Raw genomic sequence first — 19,582 nt, 5'->3', positions numbered from 1 at the left:
ACATATTAGTCACAGTGAAAATTATCCAATGGAAGGATCTTAATTATTTGTCTAGTTAAGGAAAGATGAAGACTCTTTTTTTTTTTTTTTTTGTCCAGACAGTAGTTAATGCAATTCTAATCTGAAACTGACAGAGTTTAATCCCTTACAAAGTCCTTTGAGGATCATTCTGAGTGTGAGGAACTGTCAAAGTTCTACAACAACGGCCTTGCAATAACACACACGGCACTGTACCCTACCCTCTGTTATCACTCTAGAGACTGAAATTACCTCATGTGCTTGTGTCATCTGCTTTTCTTTCATTTCACAACTGTTATAAAAACACACACCACTACCTCACTTGAGCTGATTGTGTATGTACTGTATGTTGGGATCTGTTTGTCAGATTTACATAAAGAAATGTTTACTCTGTGATAGGTGCAATGCCAAAAAGTTATACATGATTCTGTTTCTGATGGGTTTTTTTTCTCTGCAGGTAGTTCAGAATTAATCTACTTTGGACACAAAATGAGTTTGAATTATGTGTTTAATGAACTGTTTCATGCTGTATGTTACGTATCTAACCATTATTTCCATACATATTTCATTCCATTGCCAGGTTCAGTAAGGTAGGTCTATTGTCAGGTTTTAATGCACAGTGAATTTAGCACACTTATATTTGTTACTTATTGTGATGTTAAAATAAGGGTTATTTTCATGTTAAATGTTCAGATCAGCTTCATCCATGTGTTGGTTTATCTGGCTTTTGGCTCCATGGTCCTCCTCATCCTTCCCTCTGCTGCTTCTCACTGTACTGAGCAGACAGATAGGACTGGAGGGGGTTCAGGCATCAGTGTGCTCTCGATGGGAAACACATGACAACAAGGGCCTCTTTCAGGATGGTGATGTGATTATCGGAGGTCTCTTTAACCTCTATTATGTGCCTTCATTTATAGAACAGGACTATAGTAAGAAGCCATATTATCAAGGCTGCACCAGGTAACATCTATTATTGTAATTGTAATAATATGTCTATATGGTTTAACTGAAATCAACTTTTCATGATCAATGACTAAATCTTGATAACATATCTCACTGTAAATTGGTTTGATTGTTTTGTCTTGTTGCTCAGTTTGAGCACAACGTCACTACAAGCAATTTATGCAATGGCATTTGCAGTGGAGGAGATAAATCGTAACAGTACCTTATTACAAGGAGTGAAACTGGGTTACCGTATACTGGATACCTGTGCGAGATACCCTTGGGTTCTGCAAGCAGCTCTGTCATTGGTTGCAGGAGATGCACACAGCTGCAACTCAACTGTCTCTACTCCTTTTCCTGCAGTTAATGGACAACCTGGGACTTTAGCTGGTAAGACTGAAATTTAGGTGTAATTTAATACATGCATATCATTCAATTACCACTAAAATTTGTACTTTACCAAATGTAATGCACTTTTACAGTATCATCAGGTGGTCAGTCTGTTCCTTTGATCATTGGCCCTTCTATTTCTGCAACAGCAACTATATTGTCCAAGATACTGAGCCCTCTCTCTGTGCTACTTGTGAGTTATATTAATTCAGTTTTATGGCCCCTGGTGAGAACAGGCAACATCTTGTAATGGATGGGGTTAAAACATTTTCATTCTAAAGATGTAGTTTACAGTTACAAGCTTAAAAATTGCACTTTTTTTTTTTTTTTTTTCTTTTAGATGAGTTACACGGCAAGCTGTCCTTGTCTGAGTGACAGGCAAAAGTTCCCAAATTTTTTCAGAACAATCCCAAGTGATGTTTACCAAGCTCAAGCCATGGCACGGCTGGTTTTACACTTCAAATGGACTTGGATTGGAGCAGTGATAGCAAATGATGGATATGGTCATTCTGCATTACAGGTATATATGAATAGTATTAGCTTTAAAACAATTTCACCTTTCATTTACTTTGTATTAATTGTTACGACCTAAACCTTTCAGGTGTTTCAGAGGGAAATTCAGGGAAAACAAGTTTGTTTAGATTTTATTAAGACCATCAGCTGGGAAAGAAATATGGAAGATATAATAAAAGCAGCAGTTACAATTCAAGCTTCAACTGCAAGGGTAATTCTGATTTTTTTTTACTCATCGTCAGGGGTACATCAACTATTTCTTCAATTGGCTCAGAGAAATGTAAGTAAAATCACTAAAACACACCTAACCTAATGATTTAATCAAGAAACAAGACATATTCCACATTTCACAATTTATAGTTGTAAGTTACTCTTCTTCCTACAGGTAACTGGTAGACTGTTTATAGCCAGTGAGGCCTGGAGCACCAGTGACGTTCCTCCAAATGTTGCCCTTTCTAAGTTGTTCAGTGGTGTTGTTGGTGTGGCCATTCGAAGTTCAACAATACCTGGATTTGAAAATTATATCAGGAAGTTAAACCCATATGACCGTCCAGAGGATGTTTGGATTAAGGAATATTGGGAAAAAGAGTTTGGATGTAGTCCCAGATTCAAACAATCCCATAAAACACCTCTGTCTTCACATTCCTCTTCTCCAACCAAGTCATTGTTTGACAATTCATCAAATCGTTCTACTTCATCTCCTGCTAAAAGGTCCCTTCAAAAATCTTCCCTCCCACCTTGCAGTGGGACAGAGACTCTGGAGGAGGTCCAGAGTCCTTTAACTGACATGTCTCAGTTAAGGAGGACGTATAATGTGTATCTTGCTGTTTATGCAGCAGCTCACGCCCTTCACAGCCTTCTCTCCTGCCCAAACAGAGACAGTCCTACGAACAACAGCTCCACCTGCTCCTCTGCAAAACACATCAAACCCAGAGAGGTAAAATCATCCTGTTTTAATCCCTTCCAAGAGTTATTATTCTACACCACTTTTTCATAGAGAATGTTGAAATTTTACTTCAATAATTTCCCCTAAGATCGATGAAGTATTCTGATTCTGATAAAATAAATAACATAAAATCTGTTTCTGCAGCTTCTGAAACACATGAACAAAGTGAATATCTCCACACCACATGGAGAATTGTTTTCCTTTCAAGGAGCTGATATTCCTGCAAAGTATGACCTTGTCAACTGGCAGAAAACCACTGATGGTCAACTGAGACTTGTGTTAATTGGTCATGCGGATGAGTTTGATGTCCACCTAAATGAGTCTGCTATTCAGTGGAATATAGGATCCAATGAGGTATTCAGACTGAAAATGACTAATTGTATGATTATCGTGTCAATTCAGAAGAGTGTGTCAATAATGCGATAACTCTGCATACTTTCCAGGTTCCTGTCTCAGTGTGCAGTAAGAGCTGTCCCCCAGGTACCCGAAAGGCCACCAGGAAAGGAGAACCTGTTTGCTGCTTTGACTGTATTCCATGTGGAGAAGGAGAAATTAGTAATATAACAGGTGAGGAAAATAAACAATATGAGGAGAAATTGGGAGTTGTGAGTTTCTGTAGAAGTCTAAGAAAGTCATGTTTGCAGCTGGATTAAAAATAGGATGAGAAATAGTCATGTTTTTCTGAACCCTTCTCATGCTTCTTCTGTTCCTCAGGTTCCCCCCACTGTGAACGTTGTCCATCTGAATTTTGGTTCAACGTTGACCGAACTGTCTGCATTCCTCGTCAGATTGACTTCCTTTCTTTTAATGAATCGTTGGGCATTACTCTGACTACAGCAGCTGTGTCTGGTGTCATGATGACAACAGCTGTGTTTGTGGTTTTTCTATACTACCGTCGAACACCAATGGTGAGACTGTGCAACCTTTTTTAAAATATGATTTATTTTATTTTTTAGAAAAATAACCTGTTAAATTAAGTGAATGTTGTATCATATTTGACTGTGAAACATATTCCCCTTTAGGTCAGAGCCAACAACTCAGAGCTGAGTTTCCTTCTTCTTCTGTCGCTGAAGCTCTGCTTCCTGTGTTCTCTGGTGTTCATTGGTCGTCCATCAGTCTGGTCTTGTCGGTTCCAGCAGGCAGCCTTTGGGATCAGCTTTGTACTTTGTGTTTCCTGTCTTCTGGTGAAGACCATGGTGGTTCTGGCAGCTTTCCGCTCAGCTCGTCCTGGTGCTGCAGCTTTGATGAAGTGGTTTGGTCCAGGTCTGCAGAGAGGAAGTGTCTGCCTGTTCACCAGTGTACAGGTGAGAACCATGTTGTTTAGGGAATTGTAAGAAAAATATTGTAACTTCACACAATTACATTTGGAAAAACCTCTTTTCTTTTCTTCTAGATCATCATCTGCATCATATGGTTGTCTCTCAGTCCTCCAGTACCTCACCGTAATTTGAGAATCCCAGGGTCAAAGGTCACTCTGGAGTGTGCCATGGCCTCTGTGGTGGGCTTCTCTCTGGTTCTGGGCTACATCGGTCTGCTGGCCTGCACCTGCCTCCTCTTGGCTTTTCTCGCCAGGAAACTCCCTGACAACTTCAATGAGGCCAAACTGATCACTTTCAGCATGCTGATATTTTGTGCTGTTTGGGTGGCCTTTGTCCCTGCTTATGTTAGCTCTCCTGGGAAATATGTTGCTGCTGTGGAAGTTTTTGCAATCCTGGCCTCTAGTTATGGTTTACTGTTCTGTATATTTGCCCCAAAATGTTTCATTATTCTCTTGAGGCCAGAGAAAAACACTAAGAAACACCTGATGGCAAGATAATTTCATTTAATTAGATATTATCTTAATTATAACACTCTTCTTGTAAAGAAAATGGTGTTCACATTGTCTTAGCTATTAAGCTTTTGCAAAAGTTCCTTGGCCTGATATATCTGCACCAGCATGTGTATGTTACATTTGAAAATAAAGCTAATCTGTGCTTAAATGCTGCTTGGCCTCACATTACTACTGTGCATCTTCTTTGTCCAAAAAAAAGAAGAAAGAAATAAAAAATGAAACGGAAAAAAACCTTATGACCTAATTATCAAAAGCATAATTATATATCCTAGAAAATAGTAATTATGGTTTTGAATTTTATAAGATTAATTGCACATTTTTCCTCAAAAATGCAGTAAGACTGTAAGACAAGAAAATAATAAAATAATGTTACCAATGAGTATATTAACTCATTAACAGTACAAAAAATGAATTTTTTTATATGTAACTGTGGGAATGTATTGAGACTAAAGTTAGTGGAGACATCCAGAGCACAATATTATATCAATCCACTTAAAGGGGTCATATTTTGCTAAACCCACTTTTATTAGTCTCTGGTACATTTATTTGTGTATTTGGACCCTAATAGTTCAAAAAGTTAGAATTTGAACCCTCCAGGTGCTGCAAAGCTATCTTTATATTAATGTTTGCAAAAATCGAGTGGATTTCTACAGCCTGTTTTAACTCCTGCTTAATTTGTTGTGTCTATAACTAGTTACGTCACACATTTGCACATATAAGGTCAAGACTTCCAATGAACATTTCTCCAAATACGCCATTATTGTTTATCAGCAGCCGTGGTTGTAGTCCATACTGAAAATATGTCCAAACTTCAAGCTGATTACCTAAAATGATCAGTTGTTGGTTGTATTAATCTCATTCACCTTTATTTCCGAGCCAACAACTCAGCGCTGAGTTTCCTTCTTCTTCTGTCACTGAAGCTCTGCTTCCTGTGTTCTCTGGTGTTCATTGGTCGTCCATCAGTCTGGTCTTGTCGGTTCCAGCAGGCAGCCTTTGGGATCAGCTTTGTACTCTGTGTTTCCTGTCTTCTGGTGAAGACCATGGTGGTTCTGGCAGCTTTCCGCTCAGCTCGTCCTGGTGCTGCAGCTTTGATGAAGTGGTTTGGTCCAGGTCTACAGAGAGGAAGTGTCTGCCTGTTCACCAGTGTACCGGTGAGAACCATATATTTGTACACATATATTTATACAATTAGACATGAAAAAAACTAACTTATCAACATTTTTTTAGATCATCATCTGCATCACATGGTTGTCTCTCAGTCCATATATATTATGGTTGAACTTTTTTCCTTAAATAAAACTTACTCTACAACTTTGTCCCAAACTCTTCATTATCAATTTGTGGCCTAAAAAAAGGCAGAAAAACAGAAACAACTTATAATCAAATGTACAAAAATATCTATCACTATGTTCTCACCCTTTTTGGCAGTATTGTCTCTCTTCATGGTCTGGTCCTCCACCAGAGGCCTGACAGTGTTTGGGTCTGTACAAGATCTTACCTGTTCCTAGGACTGTGCTTCACAAATATATATGCTGTATTTTCCACTGGCATTAACACTATTAAATGTATATATGTATCTACCTCTGGGCAGTGAAAGTCATTTTAGGGGCAATCGGAGCACACTATTTTATCAAATCATTTTACAACATACAGCGCCACTCAACTGAGAATTTGGGTTGCTTGTATGATTTTAATAAAATGTTGTATGATTACGTTTTACTATAGAGGTATTTGTCATTTTGCACAGGCAGCCTGGTACCTCTGCTTTATAAATAGGTTCAGCACTGGACAGCGCTATGGCTACATGTGCCTTATAAACAGGTTCAGCATTGGACAGCGCTATCGCTACATGTGCATTATAAACGGGTTCAGCACTGGACAGCGCTCTGGGCACATGTGCCTTATAAACAGGTTCAGCACTGGACAGCGCTATGGCTACATGTGCCTTAAAAATAGGTTCAGCACTGGACAGCGCTCTGGGCACATGTGCCTTATAAACAGGTTCAGCACTGGACAGCGTCATGGCAACATTCATTCATTCATTCATTTTCTGAACCCGCTTTATCCTCACTAGGGTCACGGGGCTCACTGGAGGTTATCCCAGCTACTTATGGGCAAAGCCGGGGTACAACCTGGACATGTCGCCAGTTCATTGCAGAACTGATATATAGAGACAAACAATCATTCTCACATTCACACCTATGGGCAACTTATATTAACCTGTAAACCTTATAAATAGGTTCAACACTGGACAGCGCTATGGCTACATGTGCCATATGAACAATTCTATTCTAAATGTAGACTGTTCTGTTTGTCAAAAGGTAGAACTATTCTCCCTAATTTCCATCAGCATGTGGATTTTTCAGCCAGGGGAGAGAAAGCACTACATTTGGTTTACACCTCAAGAAGGTATTTAACAGTTTCCTGCCCCCACCTTGAATGCTCAGACTAACTTTCTGTTTTGCCAACCCCTGCATACAAGCTCCTGTTGATTTATTTAATACAAACCCTTTGCCTTATACATGTTTCAAAAGTCAGAATTGAGAGACACAGGGGCATGCTGCTCACATTAAATCACAGCTGTAATGAATAATGCTTTAACCGGCAGGGACAGAAAGGCTTCATTCACTATATATGTATGGTCTATATGCACAAATAATGGCAATATCCCTTTAGATGTCCACTTTAACCCATTAAGACCCAAACAACCACTGGTGACCAAAACCATCTACTGACCTAAACTGTTTAATACCTGTTGATCCAGTAATCCTGTCAATACATGTAAATAATTGGTGTAAAATTCAGTTTATCATCTTTTCATGGTCATCAGATATGAACCATTTGGACGTTCAGAGGCTCCATAGTGAATGTGGAAGCACCATCACCTTCTACAACATTGATTCACCAGTAAAGCCCATGGAGTTTGATTAATGACAGTAAATGGAGATGCTTGTTTTATGTTCAATTAATAATAATAATAATAATAATAATAATAATAATAATAATAATAATAATAATAATAATAATTTTTATCAGAAAATTACATACAGGAAAATACATGATTTACACTAAAAAACACAAAATACAGAGGACAATATATGATAAATGGTGATAAATCAGTTAAGAATGATTAAATAAATAGCAAAATTCATTTGGGAACTGCCATAGAAGAAGCACTTGGTCCTTATGTGAAAATCAGCCAAAATATCATCAAGTTATCACCTCACTGGTCAAAATTGTTTCTTACAATAATTATATCTTTGGAGGGTCTCATAATTATACAGAGCACAGACACGTACACCAGTGTACCCTAACAATAACATGTTTATGACTTGTAATGCCCTTTTGTTTTTGCTGTCACTCTAGAGAGGAAAATTGGCTCATGTGTTTGTGTCATCTGTTTTTCTGTCATTTCTCCACTGTTATATAAACTCTGGGCAAAATTTCAGTGAAGCAGAATGTGTAGGTGTGTGGGGTTTTGTTTTTGCACTTTTTACTTACAGCATAATTTTGCTTGTGATAGGAGTCCTTTCATGAGGTGAGACTTGCTTTGCTTTTATCATGCACTGTTTTGCAGGTAGCTCACAGAATTACATGTAGACATATGACTTGTGAACATATTTTTAGTAAATTTGGAATGCTGTCTGCGCTGTATCTACTATTTTTTTTGTCTGAACTTGCTGCATTCAATATTTAGCTTTGATAAGGTAGGTTTTTTGTCAGATTAACTGATTTATTGATTTATTTATGACATAAGGAGAGGTTGTTTTTTTTTTTACTTTAACAAATACTGTCCTGTTCATTGTACAGATCAGCTACATCCATGTCTTGGTTTCTCTGCCTCTTAACTCGATGGTCCTCCTCGTCCTTCCCTCTGCTGCTTCTCACTGTGCTGAGCAGACAGACAGGACTGGATGGGGTTCAGACAACAGTGTGTTCTCGATGGGGTGCACACATGAAAAAAGGCATGTTTCAGGATGGTGATTTGATTCTTAGTGGGATCTTTGACCTCTATTACACGCTTTCAGATACAGAACAGGACTTCACTAAGAAGCCATATTATGAACCTTGCAAAGGGTAAAAATTAATCACCTTTTTCATAATGACATGTGTAGTGTATTTTGTATGGCTTTGTTCATGCTTGAATAACTTCTTAAACAACAAATGGGACGATCATAAAAGTTTTTATACATCATATATTCCTTAATCTTTAACCATGTCAATTGCTTTGTTCTCCTCAGAGTCAAGCTGAACATCCTCCCATTAAAGTTTATGTATGCTATGGCATTTGCTGTGGAGGAGATAAACCGAAACAGTACCCTGCTACAAGGAGTGAAGCTGGGTTACCATATGTTGGACACCTGTGGGAAATATGCCTGGGCTCTACAGTCAGCTCTGACAGTGGTTGGAGGAGACACACACAGCTGTAACTCAGCCTCCAGTCCTGACTTTACAGATAATAGACAAACTGGGAATATAACAGGTACTATTGTTATTTTGGCACATTACTGTGTAAAAGTCTTGTACAATCCTGTATGTAAAGTAATGCATTACTGTTCTCATGTAACCATAAATATGATGCTGTCATCAGGGGGTCGCTCTGTTCCTTTGGTCATTGGCCCTGCTTCATCTGCAGTGGGAACTATACTGTCCAGAGTTTTAGGACCTCTGTCCGTTCCAATTGTGAGTTTTAATATGTCAGTGGGAAAAAAAAAAAAAAAAAAAAATTCTGAGGAATTTTTTTCAGGCAGTTGATGTAAATATGTCACTTTCACCTTTTGATACTAAAGCATGACTAAATCAAAAGTGTGAAAATTATGTTTCTGTCTCTGTCTCTCAGATCAGTTACTCAGCAACTTGCCCTTGTCTAAGTGACAGGGTTAAGTTTCCACATTTTTTCAGAACTATACCGAGTGATGTTTACCAGGTGCGAGCCATTGCACAACTGGTTTTGCGGTTCAAATGGACTTGGATTGGAGCAGTGATAGCAAATGATGATTTGGGTCATTCTGCATTACAGGTGCATACACAGTATTACCTTCCAAATCTTTTTTTTTCTTGTTTTTTAAATATATTCATACTTTATTTAATATTTCATGTTTACTCTTTTGACCACTATATTTCAGATATTTCTGGAGGAAACCCAAGGAAAAAGAGTGTGTTTTGATTTTATTCAGACTGTCAGTGCAGGAACATATATGAATGATGTCAAAAGAGCAGCAATTACAATTCAATCTTCGACTGCAAGAGTGATCATGATTTTCTGTTTTGTGAAGCAACTTTTTATTGAACTGGCAGATAAAAATGTGAGTAAAATGTTATAGTACTTATCACCTGCTGGTTCATCAATGAAACAAGACTAAAGTGCTGTTTTGTTTTTGTTTTTTTTAATAAAGTAAATAGTTGTAAATTCCACTTATCCTTATTCCAGGTGACTGACAGACAGTTTCTGGCCAGTGAACTTTGGAGCACCAGTAATAATCTTCTCCAAACCCCTGCTGTCTCTAAGGTGGCAAGTGGTGTTATTGGTGTGGCTGTTCGAAGTTCAACAATACCTGGGTTTGAAAATTATGTCAGAGGGTTAAATCCATATAATCGTCCAAATGATATGTTTATGAAAGAGTACTGGAAAAAAGAGTTTGGATGTAGTCCTGAAACTACACAACCACATCAATCACGTCTCAATTCAGACTCCTCTCCCCCACTAAAGTCATGGCTTAATCATACATCAAATGTGTTGAATTCTACTCCCTCTAAAAGCTCCCTTCAAAGGTCTTCTCTACCACCCTGCACTGGGACAGAGTCTCTGGAGGATGTGCAGAGTCGACTTACTGACGTGTCTCAGTTAAGGGTGACATATAACGTATATCTTGCTGTTTATGCAGCAGCTCACGCCCTTCACAGCCTTCTCTCCTGCCCAAACAGAGACAGTCCTACAAACAACAGCTCCACCTGCTCCTCTGCAAAACACATCAAACCCAGAGAGGTAGAATAAAATAGTTTCTTCCCTTCAAAGAGTTCAATTAGTTTTTTTCACAAATATTACTGTCATAGAGAATGTTGAAACTTTGCAAAATAGAAAATAGTGAAATGACTCCCAGAATAAAAAAATAAAAATAAAATAAATGTGTGATCTCAGCTATTGCAGCACTTGAAGACAGTAAATATCTCCACACCCCAAGGAGACATGTTTTCATTTCAAGGAGCTGATATTCCGCCAAAGTATGATCTTGTCAACTGGCAAAAAACCCCGGAGGGTTCACTTAAACTTGTAGTAATTGGTCATGTGGATGAGTTTGTGATTCAACTTAATGAGTCAGTTATTCAGTGGAACACAGGATCCAATAAGGTATTCAGATTTCTCTAATTACATTTCTTTCTCTTGACTTGTCAGTTCACCAGATTCGATCCTTAAGACGGTTTATTATGATTTCCAGGTTCCTGTCTCAGTGTGCAGTAAGAGCTGTCCCCCAGGTACCCGAAAAGCCAACAGGAAAGGAGAACCTGTTTGCTGCTTTGACTGTATTCCATGTAGTGAAGGGGAAATTAGTAATATAACAGGTTAGAAAATTAAACAATCAAAGGATGACAGTCATCTTTTCAACTGCAAATTCTCTTAACATCTTATTTCTCCTAGATTCCCTCCACTGTGAGCGTTGTCCATCTGAGTTTTGGTCCAATACTGAGCGAACTGTCTGTATACGTCGTCAGACAGACTTCCTGTCCTTTAATGAAACACTGGGCATTACTCTGACTGCAGTAGCTGTGTCTGGTGTCATAGTGACAACAGCTGTGTTTATGGTGTTCAGTTACTTTCGCCAGACACCTATGGTGAGATTACATAGGAAACTTTTAGATAATATGTGACTTGATTCTAAAAACAAACGATAAGAGATAATGTATAAACCATCTAAAGTTTTCTGAAAATCTCATTCCCCTTTAGGTTCGAGCCAACAACTCAGAGCTGAGTTTCCTTCTTCTTCTGTCGCTGAAGCTCTGCTTCCTGTGTTCTCTGGTGTTCATTGGTCGTCCATCAGTCTGGTCTTGTCGGTTCCAGCAGGCAGCCTTTGGGATCAGCTTTGTACTCTGTGTTTCATGTCTTCTGGTGAAGACCATGGTGGTTCTGGCAGCTTTCCGCTCAGCTCGTCCCGGTGCTGCAGCTTTGATGAAGTGGTTTGGTCCAGGTCTACAGAGAGGAAGTGTCTGCCTGTTCACCAGTGTACAGGTGAGAACCAAGGTTATAATAGTTTTGGATTTTTAATTATAGTTTAGTTTTAATTAGTTTTGACTTTTTTTTCTCTTATTCAGTTAGTTTTAATTAGTTTTTAGAGCAGGTTTGTTAGTTTTTATTAGTTATCGTTTTTTTCTGAATGCTTAGTTTTAGTTTAGTTTAGTTTAGTTTTAGTATTAGTTTTAGTTATTTCATATATTTTATCTTCCTCATCATCCTATTCAAAGAAATTAGTGAGGCATGGATATGGGTTACCCTGGACACTTTATTTGGGGGTCGGGTTAGGGCGGCTCATGGACTGAGCAGAGACACAATGTACCGTACAATGTATAAATTCCCTATAGCAGGTTGAGGTGGGGTGCAATCCATACACAACGTCACTTTCGTGAAACAATGCGAAGATGTGCAAAGCATGAGAGGAGATGCACAATGCAGCCAGCAGTTAAAGCAGATAGAAACATATATAAACCAGCTAACCAGCAGTTAAAGCAGATAGAAACATATATAAACCAGCTAACCAGCAGTTAAAGCAGATAGAAACATATATAAACCAGCTAACCAGCAGTTAAAGCAGATAGAAACATATATAAACCAGCTAACCAGCAGTTAAAGCAGATAGGAACATATTATAAACCAGCTAACCAGCAGTTAAAGCAGACAGAAACATATATAAACCAGCTAACCAGCAGTTAAAGCAGATAGGAACATATTATAAACCAGCTAACCAGCAGTTAAAGCAGATAGAAACATATATAAACCAGCTAACCAGCAGTTAAAGCAGATAGGAACATATTATAAACCAGCAGTTAAAGCAGATAGGAACCTATTATAAACCAGCTAACCAGCAGTTAAAGCAGACAGAAACATATACAAACCACTTATAAACATATATAACCCAGTTCCTCATCAGTAAACCACACCTTAGCAGATATCTCATCTCTTAATCATCTCCAGTTCCATTATTAGCCAACTTTGCTTCAGTTCAGTTCAGCTAGCTGTTGCTAGTACCATCAAACGTTTTTTAACATTCTAACAGGTTCCATACCTCTGTAATTGGATTAGTTTGATCCTCCTCTTTTCTCCTCTTCTAAACTGTGCAGTTCAGGGCTTGGAAGGCCTTTTCATGGTGATAAACTCTCCAGTTTTAACCTGGATGCTAGTCCTGTTTGACTCTGTACTTTAGCTCAGCTCTGTCTGTCACTCACGCGCACACACACGGTACGCCAAAAAAAAAAAAAAACCCGACCCATGTATCACTACAGTAAACCCCAGACAGGACTGTGCTGCTGTGTCCCAGCTTTAGTCTGTATGTTCCAGGTAGAGTGGGGACCAGAAGACGACTGGAAACCACCAGTGACCAGACATGACAGACTGTGTAGTGTAGTATGGTGTCACCAGCTCAAACTGCTGAAGTGAAATAAATTAATTTCATATCAATCCGACATTGACAGAAACGAAAACGAAGGGAATTGTATGCATAATTTTTATACGTTTTAGTTAGTTTTGTAAGCTCACAATACAGTTTCAGTTAGTTATCGTTTTTTTCTTTTAATTAGAGTTTTTATTTATTTCAGTTAACGAAAATGTTTTTTCAATTTTAGTTTTCGTCATTTCGTTCGTTTTCGTTAACGATAATAACCTTGGTGAGAACCAGTTGTTTTTAAATAAATATCTAAATATTTACACACAAAAATGACAAGTTAATCATGGTTTATTTTCTTCCAGATCATCATCTGCATCATATGGTTGTCTCTCAGTCCTCCAGTACCTCACCGTGACTTGGGTATCCAAGGTTCAAAGGTCACTTTGAAGTGTGCCATGGCCTCTGTGGTGGGCTTCTCTCTGGTTCTGGGCTACATCGGTCTGCTGGCCTGCACCTGCCTCCTCTTGGCTTTTCTTGCCAGGAAACTCCCTGACAACTTCAATGAGGCCAAACTGATCACTTTCAGCATGCTGATATTTTGTGCTGTTTGGGTGGCCTTTGTCCCTGCTTATGTTAGCTCTCCTGGGAAATATGTGGTTGCTGTTGAAATTTTTGCAATCCTGGCCTCTAGTTATGGTTTATTGTTCTGTATCTTTGCCCCAAAATGTTTCATTATAGTTTTGAGGCCTGAGAAAAATACTAAGAAGTATCTGATGGCCAGATAGGTCTTCTCTTTAAGTCAAGTTGTGATAATTGATTATATCTGTGTATGAAAGACAACACCTATTCAACCTTCCATATACATCAGTTTAGGAGACCAAATAAAGATGTTTTGCACAGTCATACAGTTGTTGTTTTTTTTTTTTTTTTTTAATATCAGAATGTATTTCATTCAAATACAACCAAAATGTTCTTCATAACATATCATTTAAAGTAAAGAAAAGAAAAAAAAAAAAAAAAAGTGCATTCCACATCCATTCCTCATTTTGTACTTTTTAGTGCCAATACAACACATTGACACTTTCATGCATCACTCTAAGGACAGGCACTGATAGAATACATTCAACAGCCTGTAACACTAAATGTAACTTTGCAAATGAATGTCTAACCCTAAATCTAGTGTAAATGTCATTGTAATCCTAAACCAACAAACAAGTTTTACTTGCAAATAACTCTTTGATGGTGAGAACCTGCCAATAAATGCTCATTATGAAGTCCTTTCTTCAATGGTTAAAAAAATAAAATGATTAACACACTAATTATCATCCAAGAGCACACACAACCACACCATTTTACCCAACCACCCTACAAACATGTTTATCAAACATAATGCTGTCTTTTTTGGATCACTCTCTAGAGGAAAATGAGCTCATGTGCTTGTGTCATCTGTTTTTTTTTTTTTTTTTCTCCATTTTACAAGTGTTATAAAAACTCACATCATCACTTTACACAAGTTTTAGGTGTGTGTGGTGTCTGAATAACAATTAAACTTGTGATAGGGGCTGGTGACAATGTAAAACATGTTTTGGTTTATATTATTCTTTCTCTGTGCAGGTAGGACACATGTTTACATTTGGATATAAGTAAAGAATATATGTTTAATGAATACTATATTTGGGACTTAACTAACATTGTTTTCTGTGCTTATTGCATTTCATTATCAGGACTGATGAGGTATGTTGTTTTGTTTAGATTTTTTTGTTTGTTTTACACAGACACAGATTTACTGCACCTCTGACCTTTTAACATTTATCTGTTCATTGCCCAGATCAGCTATATCCATGTCTTGTTTCCTCTGGTCCTCTTCATCTTTCCCTCTGCTGCTTCTCACATTACTGAGCAGACAGATAGGACTGGAGGGGGTTCAGGCATCAGTCTGCTCTCGGTGGGAAACACACAACAACAACAAGGGCCTTTCTCAGGATGGTGATGTGATTATTGGCGGGCTCTTTAATCTCAATTACTTGCTTTCATTTACAGAGCAGGACTTCACTAAGAAGCCATATTTTGAGCCTTGCACTGGGTAAAATTTAATCACAGTATTTGTAATGCTGTATCAAGAGGGTTATTTTAGGTATCTTTTGTTTATTTCATTCTTATATGTGTTATTTATTTTTTTCTATAAACATTTCTTCTGATAATTATAGTGTTCAATAATCTCCAAGAAAATATATAGTCATGTTTGACATTGTGACAAAAATCCACTCTTTAAGATGATAAATATTTTAGTTTTATACCTGATCATGTGAATCTGTGATTCTCAGTTGCTCTGTTCTCTACATGTCTCAGTTTGAACATACTGCAATTAAAGCTGACATATTCTATGGCATTTGCGGTGGAGGAGATAAATCGTAACAACACCCTGTTACAAGGAGTGAAGCTGGGTTACCGTATACTGGACAGCTGTGGACAAAACACCTTGGCTCTAAAAGCAGCTCTGTCGTTGGTTGGAGGAGACGCACACAGCTGTAACTCAGCTGTTTCTACTCCTCAGTCTGCAACTAATGAACAAACTGGGAATTCAGCTGGTAAGACTGTCATGTACCTTATGTAGCTTATGAATAACATGTCATTTATACATAAACAAGACATGTAAAATAAATGACCTGTCTAATATAATTATGTGTTTAATTCTATCATCAGGGGGTCAGTCTGCTCCTTTGATCATTGGTCCTGGATTCTCTTCAACAGGGGTTATATTATCCAGGATACTGGGGCCTCTCTCTGTACCGCTAGTGAGTTTTATTACTGTGGTACAAACACAACTCTAATGAAATCTCTTTTGAAAAAGTTTCAATATTATACTTTTGTCCCTTTTCTCAGATAAGTTATTCAGCAACTTGCCCTTGTCTCAGTGACAGGCACAAATTTCCAAATTTTTTCAGAACTGTCTCGAGTGATGTTTACCAAGCTCGAGCCATTGCAAGACTAGTTTTACACTTCAAATGGACTTGGATTGGAGCAGTGATAGCAAATGATGGATATGGTCATTCTGCATTACAGGTATATTTGCATGTTTTCACCTTTTCATTGTATATTTAAATACATTATATTTATTGGTGTCACTTCAACCATTCAGGTGTTCCAAGAGGAGATTCAGGGAAAAGGGATCTGTTTAGCATTTATTGAAACAGTCAGACGGGAAAAGATAATGGAAGATGTCAAAAAAATAGCAGCTACAATTCAAGCTTCAACTGCCAGGGTGATTCTGATTTTTTGCTGGCATTTTGGGGTAATTCAGCTATTTCTTGAACTGACTGACAAAAATGTAAGTAAAACTACTTGAACATGTATCATATACTGGCTTAATTATTGAAAGCATTCATATTGCACATTTCTGTGGGGGAAATAAATAAAAAATAATTGTCAATGGCTCACCTTATTACAGGTGACTGACAAACAGTTTCTGGCCAGTGAAGCCTGGAGCGCCAGAGATGTACTTCTGCAAAATTTTGCTATTTCCAAAGTAGCAAGTGGTGTTGTTGGTGTGGCCATTCGGAGTTCAACAATTCCTGGATTTGAAAATTATTTAAGGAGTTTAAACCCATATAGTCGTCCAGATGACGTGTTTATAAGTAAATTATGGGAAAAAGAGTTCGGATGTAGTCCTGAAGCTACACAAGCTCATAAACCACCTCTCTCATCAAATTCCTCTTCTTCACTAAAAACTGTGTTCCCATCAAATGTCTCTACTTCATCTCCTGCTAAAAGGTCCTTTAAAAAATCTTCTCTACCACCCTGCAATGGGACAGAGACTCTGGAGAATGTGCAGAACATCTTTACTGACGTGTCTCAGTTGAGGTGGACATATAATGTGTATCTTGCTGTTTATGCAGCAGCTCACGCCCTTCACAGCCTTCTCTCCTGCCCAAACAGAGACAGTCCTACGAACAACAGCTCCACCTGCTCCTCTGCAAAACATATCAAACCCAGAGAGGTAAAATAATCCTGCTTCATCTCTTCACGAAATTGAATTTTTCTGCACCAGCTTTTAGTAACGAATGTTGAAAATTTGCTCAAATGAAACTAAAATTTCTGCCTGCAGCTGCTGAAGCACATGAACAAAGTGAATATCTCCACACCAAATGGGGAAAGATTTTATTTCCAAGGATCTGATATTCCACCAAAGTATGATCTTGTCAACTGGCAGAAAACCCCTGAGGGTTCACTTAAACTTGTATTGATTGGTTATGTGGATGAGTTTGATGTCCACCTAAATGAGTCTGCTATTCAGTGGAACACAGGATCCGATGAGGTATTCAGATTAAAAATGACTAATTACCAGATAATTTTGCCAAATCAGAAGAGCATATCAGTAATGCAATAATTCTGCATAATTTCCAGGTTCCTGTCTCAGTTTGCAGTAAGAGCTGTCCCCCAGGTACTCGAAAGGCCAACAGGAAAGGAGAACCTGTTTGCTGCTTTGACTGTATTCCATGTGGAGAAGGAGAAATTAGTAATATAACAGGTGAGGAAACTACAGAACCAAAAGATCACAGACAGTCATGCAAATGGAAAATATCATTTTGTTGTGTTCATCATCCTTGTCAAACTTCTTTTTCTTCTCCCAGGTTCCCTCCACTGTGAACGTTGTCCAACTGAGTTTTGGTCCAATACTGAGCGAACTGTCTGTATACGTCGCGAAACAGACTTCCTGTCCTTTAATGAAACACTGGGCATTACTCTGACTATAGTCGCTGTGTCTGGTGTCATAGTGACAACAGCTGTGTTTGTAGTTTTCCTTTACTACCGTCAAACACCTATGGTGAGATTGGATATCAAAATTTCAAACAGTATTTCACTTGTTTCTTATAAATAAATTATGAGAAACTGTTTAAATAGTTTCATGTTCATCTATTAATCTTATTCACCTTAAGGTTCGAGCCAACAACTCAGAGCTGAGTTTCCTTCTTCTTCTGTCGCTGAAGCTCTGCTTCCTGTGTTCTCTGGTGTTCATTGGTCGTCCATCAGTCTGGTCTTGTCGGTTCCAGCAGGCAGCCTTTGGGATCAGCTTTGTACTTTGTGTTTCCTGTCTTCTGGTGAAGACCATGGTGGTTCTGGCAGCTTTCCGCTCAGCTCATCCTGGTGCTGCAGCTTTGATGAAGTGGTTTGGTCCAGGTCTACAGAGAGGAAGTGTCTGCCTGTTCACCAGTGTACAGGTGAGAACCATTTTTTATACACACACATATATACATATATATATATATATATATATATATATATATATATATATATATATATATATATATATATATATATATATATATACAATCACGCATGAAAAAACATGACCAAAACTTTTCTTTTTTAAATAATTTTTTTAATTACCTTTTTTTCTAGATCATCATCTGCATCATATGGTTGTCTCTCAGTCCTCCAGTACCTCACCGTGACTTGGGTATCCAAGGGTCAAAGGTCACTCTGAAGTGTGCCATGGCCTCTGTGGTGGGCTTCTCTCTGGTTCTGGGCTACATCGGTCTGCTGGCCTGCACCTGCCTCCTCTTGGCTTTTCTTGCCAGGAAACTCCCTGACAACTTCAATGAGGCCAAACTGATCACTTTCAGCATGCTGATATTTTGTGCTGTTTGGGTGGCCTTTGTCCCTGCTTATGTTAGCTCTCCTGGGAAATATGTGGTTGCTGTTGAGATTTTTGCAATCCTGGCCTCTAGTTATGGTTTACTGTTCTGTATCTTTGCCCCAAAATGCTTCATTATTCTATTCAGACCTGAGAAAAATACTAAGAAACACCTGATGGGTCGGTAGCTGTTTCTTCACTTGGACATGGGATTAATTATCACACTATATATGTGTATGACAGTGTCTATTTAGTTGTTCCACATATGAAATAAAACTCTTTTGACTTGGCTCTGACAAATCACCGTTTGTGTATCAGGTAAAGACTTTCCATGTGAATAAAACCACCATGCATTTCACTACAGGTACTTAAGTATTTCTGTTCTGAAGAATTAAAAATCAAATATGCTGCAGTTCGATGAAATAACACAAGACACTTAATATTTACAGTAATTCATTATTTAATGCCATTTTTATCTCTTTACATTATTTGTAGTGACTGTAGTGATTCCAACTATTATTATCATCTATGGCCATATCTAGGATTATGAGAAAGAGAAATATAGAATGGTATAGTGACCATTTTAAAGGACACAGTTGCTTAATTACTTTACTTCCTTGTGTGGAATATAATAGTAGTCCCAATAGTTCCATAACATTTAATTCTGATAAATATTACATTTACTGATTGTAGCCAAGTATAAACATGATGTA

The 19,582-nt window shown here is 38.1% G+C and overlaps 3 protein-coding genes across 3 annotated transcripts; all 3 read left to right on the top strand.

The window, feature by feature from the left end:
- The first annotated feature begins 724 nt into the window (after positions 1–724).
- On the top strand, positions 725–4,625 carry LOC115431122 (extracellular calcium-sensing receptor-like). Its single transcript, XM_030151363.1, has 12 exons — positions 725–978; positions 1,112–1,350; positions 1,452–1,534; positions 1,691–1,870; positions 1,952–2,143; positions 2,249–2,523; positions 2,575–2,800; positions 2,954–3,163; positions 3,253–3,376; positions 3,524–3,717; positions 3,832–4,113; positions 4,203–4,625. Exons 1-12 carry the CDS (start codon positions 725–727, stop codon positions 4,623–4,625), a joined length of 2,682 nt encoding a protein of 893 aa, XP_030007223.1.
- A 3,963-nt stretch (positions 4,626–8,588) lies between these two features.
- LOC115431818 (extracellular calcium-sensing receptor-like) lies at positions 8,589–14,019 on the top strand. Its single transcript, XM_030152468.1, has 12 exons — positions 8,589–8,717; positions 8,882–9,123; positions 9,232–9,314; positions 9,481–9,660; positions 9,767–9,946; positions 10,072–10,349; positions 10,413–10,626; positions 10,780–10,989; positions 11,078–11,201; positions 11,278–11,471; positions 11,584–11,877; positions 13,597–14,019. The coding sequence occupies exons 1-12, from the start codon at positions 8,596–8,598 to the stop codon at positions 14,017–14,019; spliced, it is 2,544 nt and encodes an 847-aa protein (XP_030008328.1). The 5' UTR covers positions 8,589–8,595.
- A 1,056-nt stretch (positions 14,020–15,075) lies between these two features.
- Positions 15,076–19,057, top strand: LOC115431819 (extracellular calcium-sensing receptor-like). Its single transcript, XM_030152469.1, has 12 exons — positions 15,076–15,317; positions 15,584–15,699; positions 15,938–16,029; positions 16,118–16,297; positions 16,374–16,562; positions 16,683–16,894; positions 17,039–17,231; positions 17,340–17,549; positions 17,639–17,762; positions 17,866–18,059; positions 18,172–18,453; positions 18,635–19,057. The coding sequence occupies exons 1-12, from the start codon at positions 15,076–15,078 to the stop codon at positions 19,055–19,057; spliced, it is 2,457 nt and encodes an 818-aa protein (XP_030008329.1).
- Positions 19,058–19,582: the final 525 nt, after the last annotated feature.

Source organism: Sphaeramia orbicularis, chromosome 13, assembly GCF_902148855.1.
Source record: "Sphaeramia orbicularis chromosome 13, fSphaOr1.1, whole genome shotgun sequence".
In the NCBI taxonomy this organism is placed as follows: domain Eukaryota; kingdom Metazoa; phylum Chordata; class Actinopteri; order Kurtiformes; family Apogonidae; genus Sphaeramia; species Sphaeramia orbicularis.
Note: the sequence above shows the minus strand (reverse complement) of the source record. Positions and strands in the feature narration are given on the sequence as shown.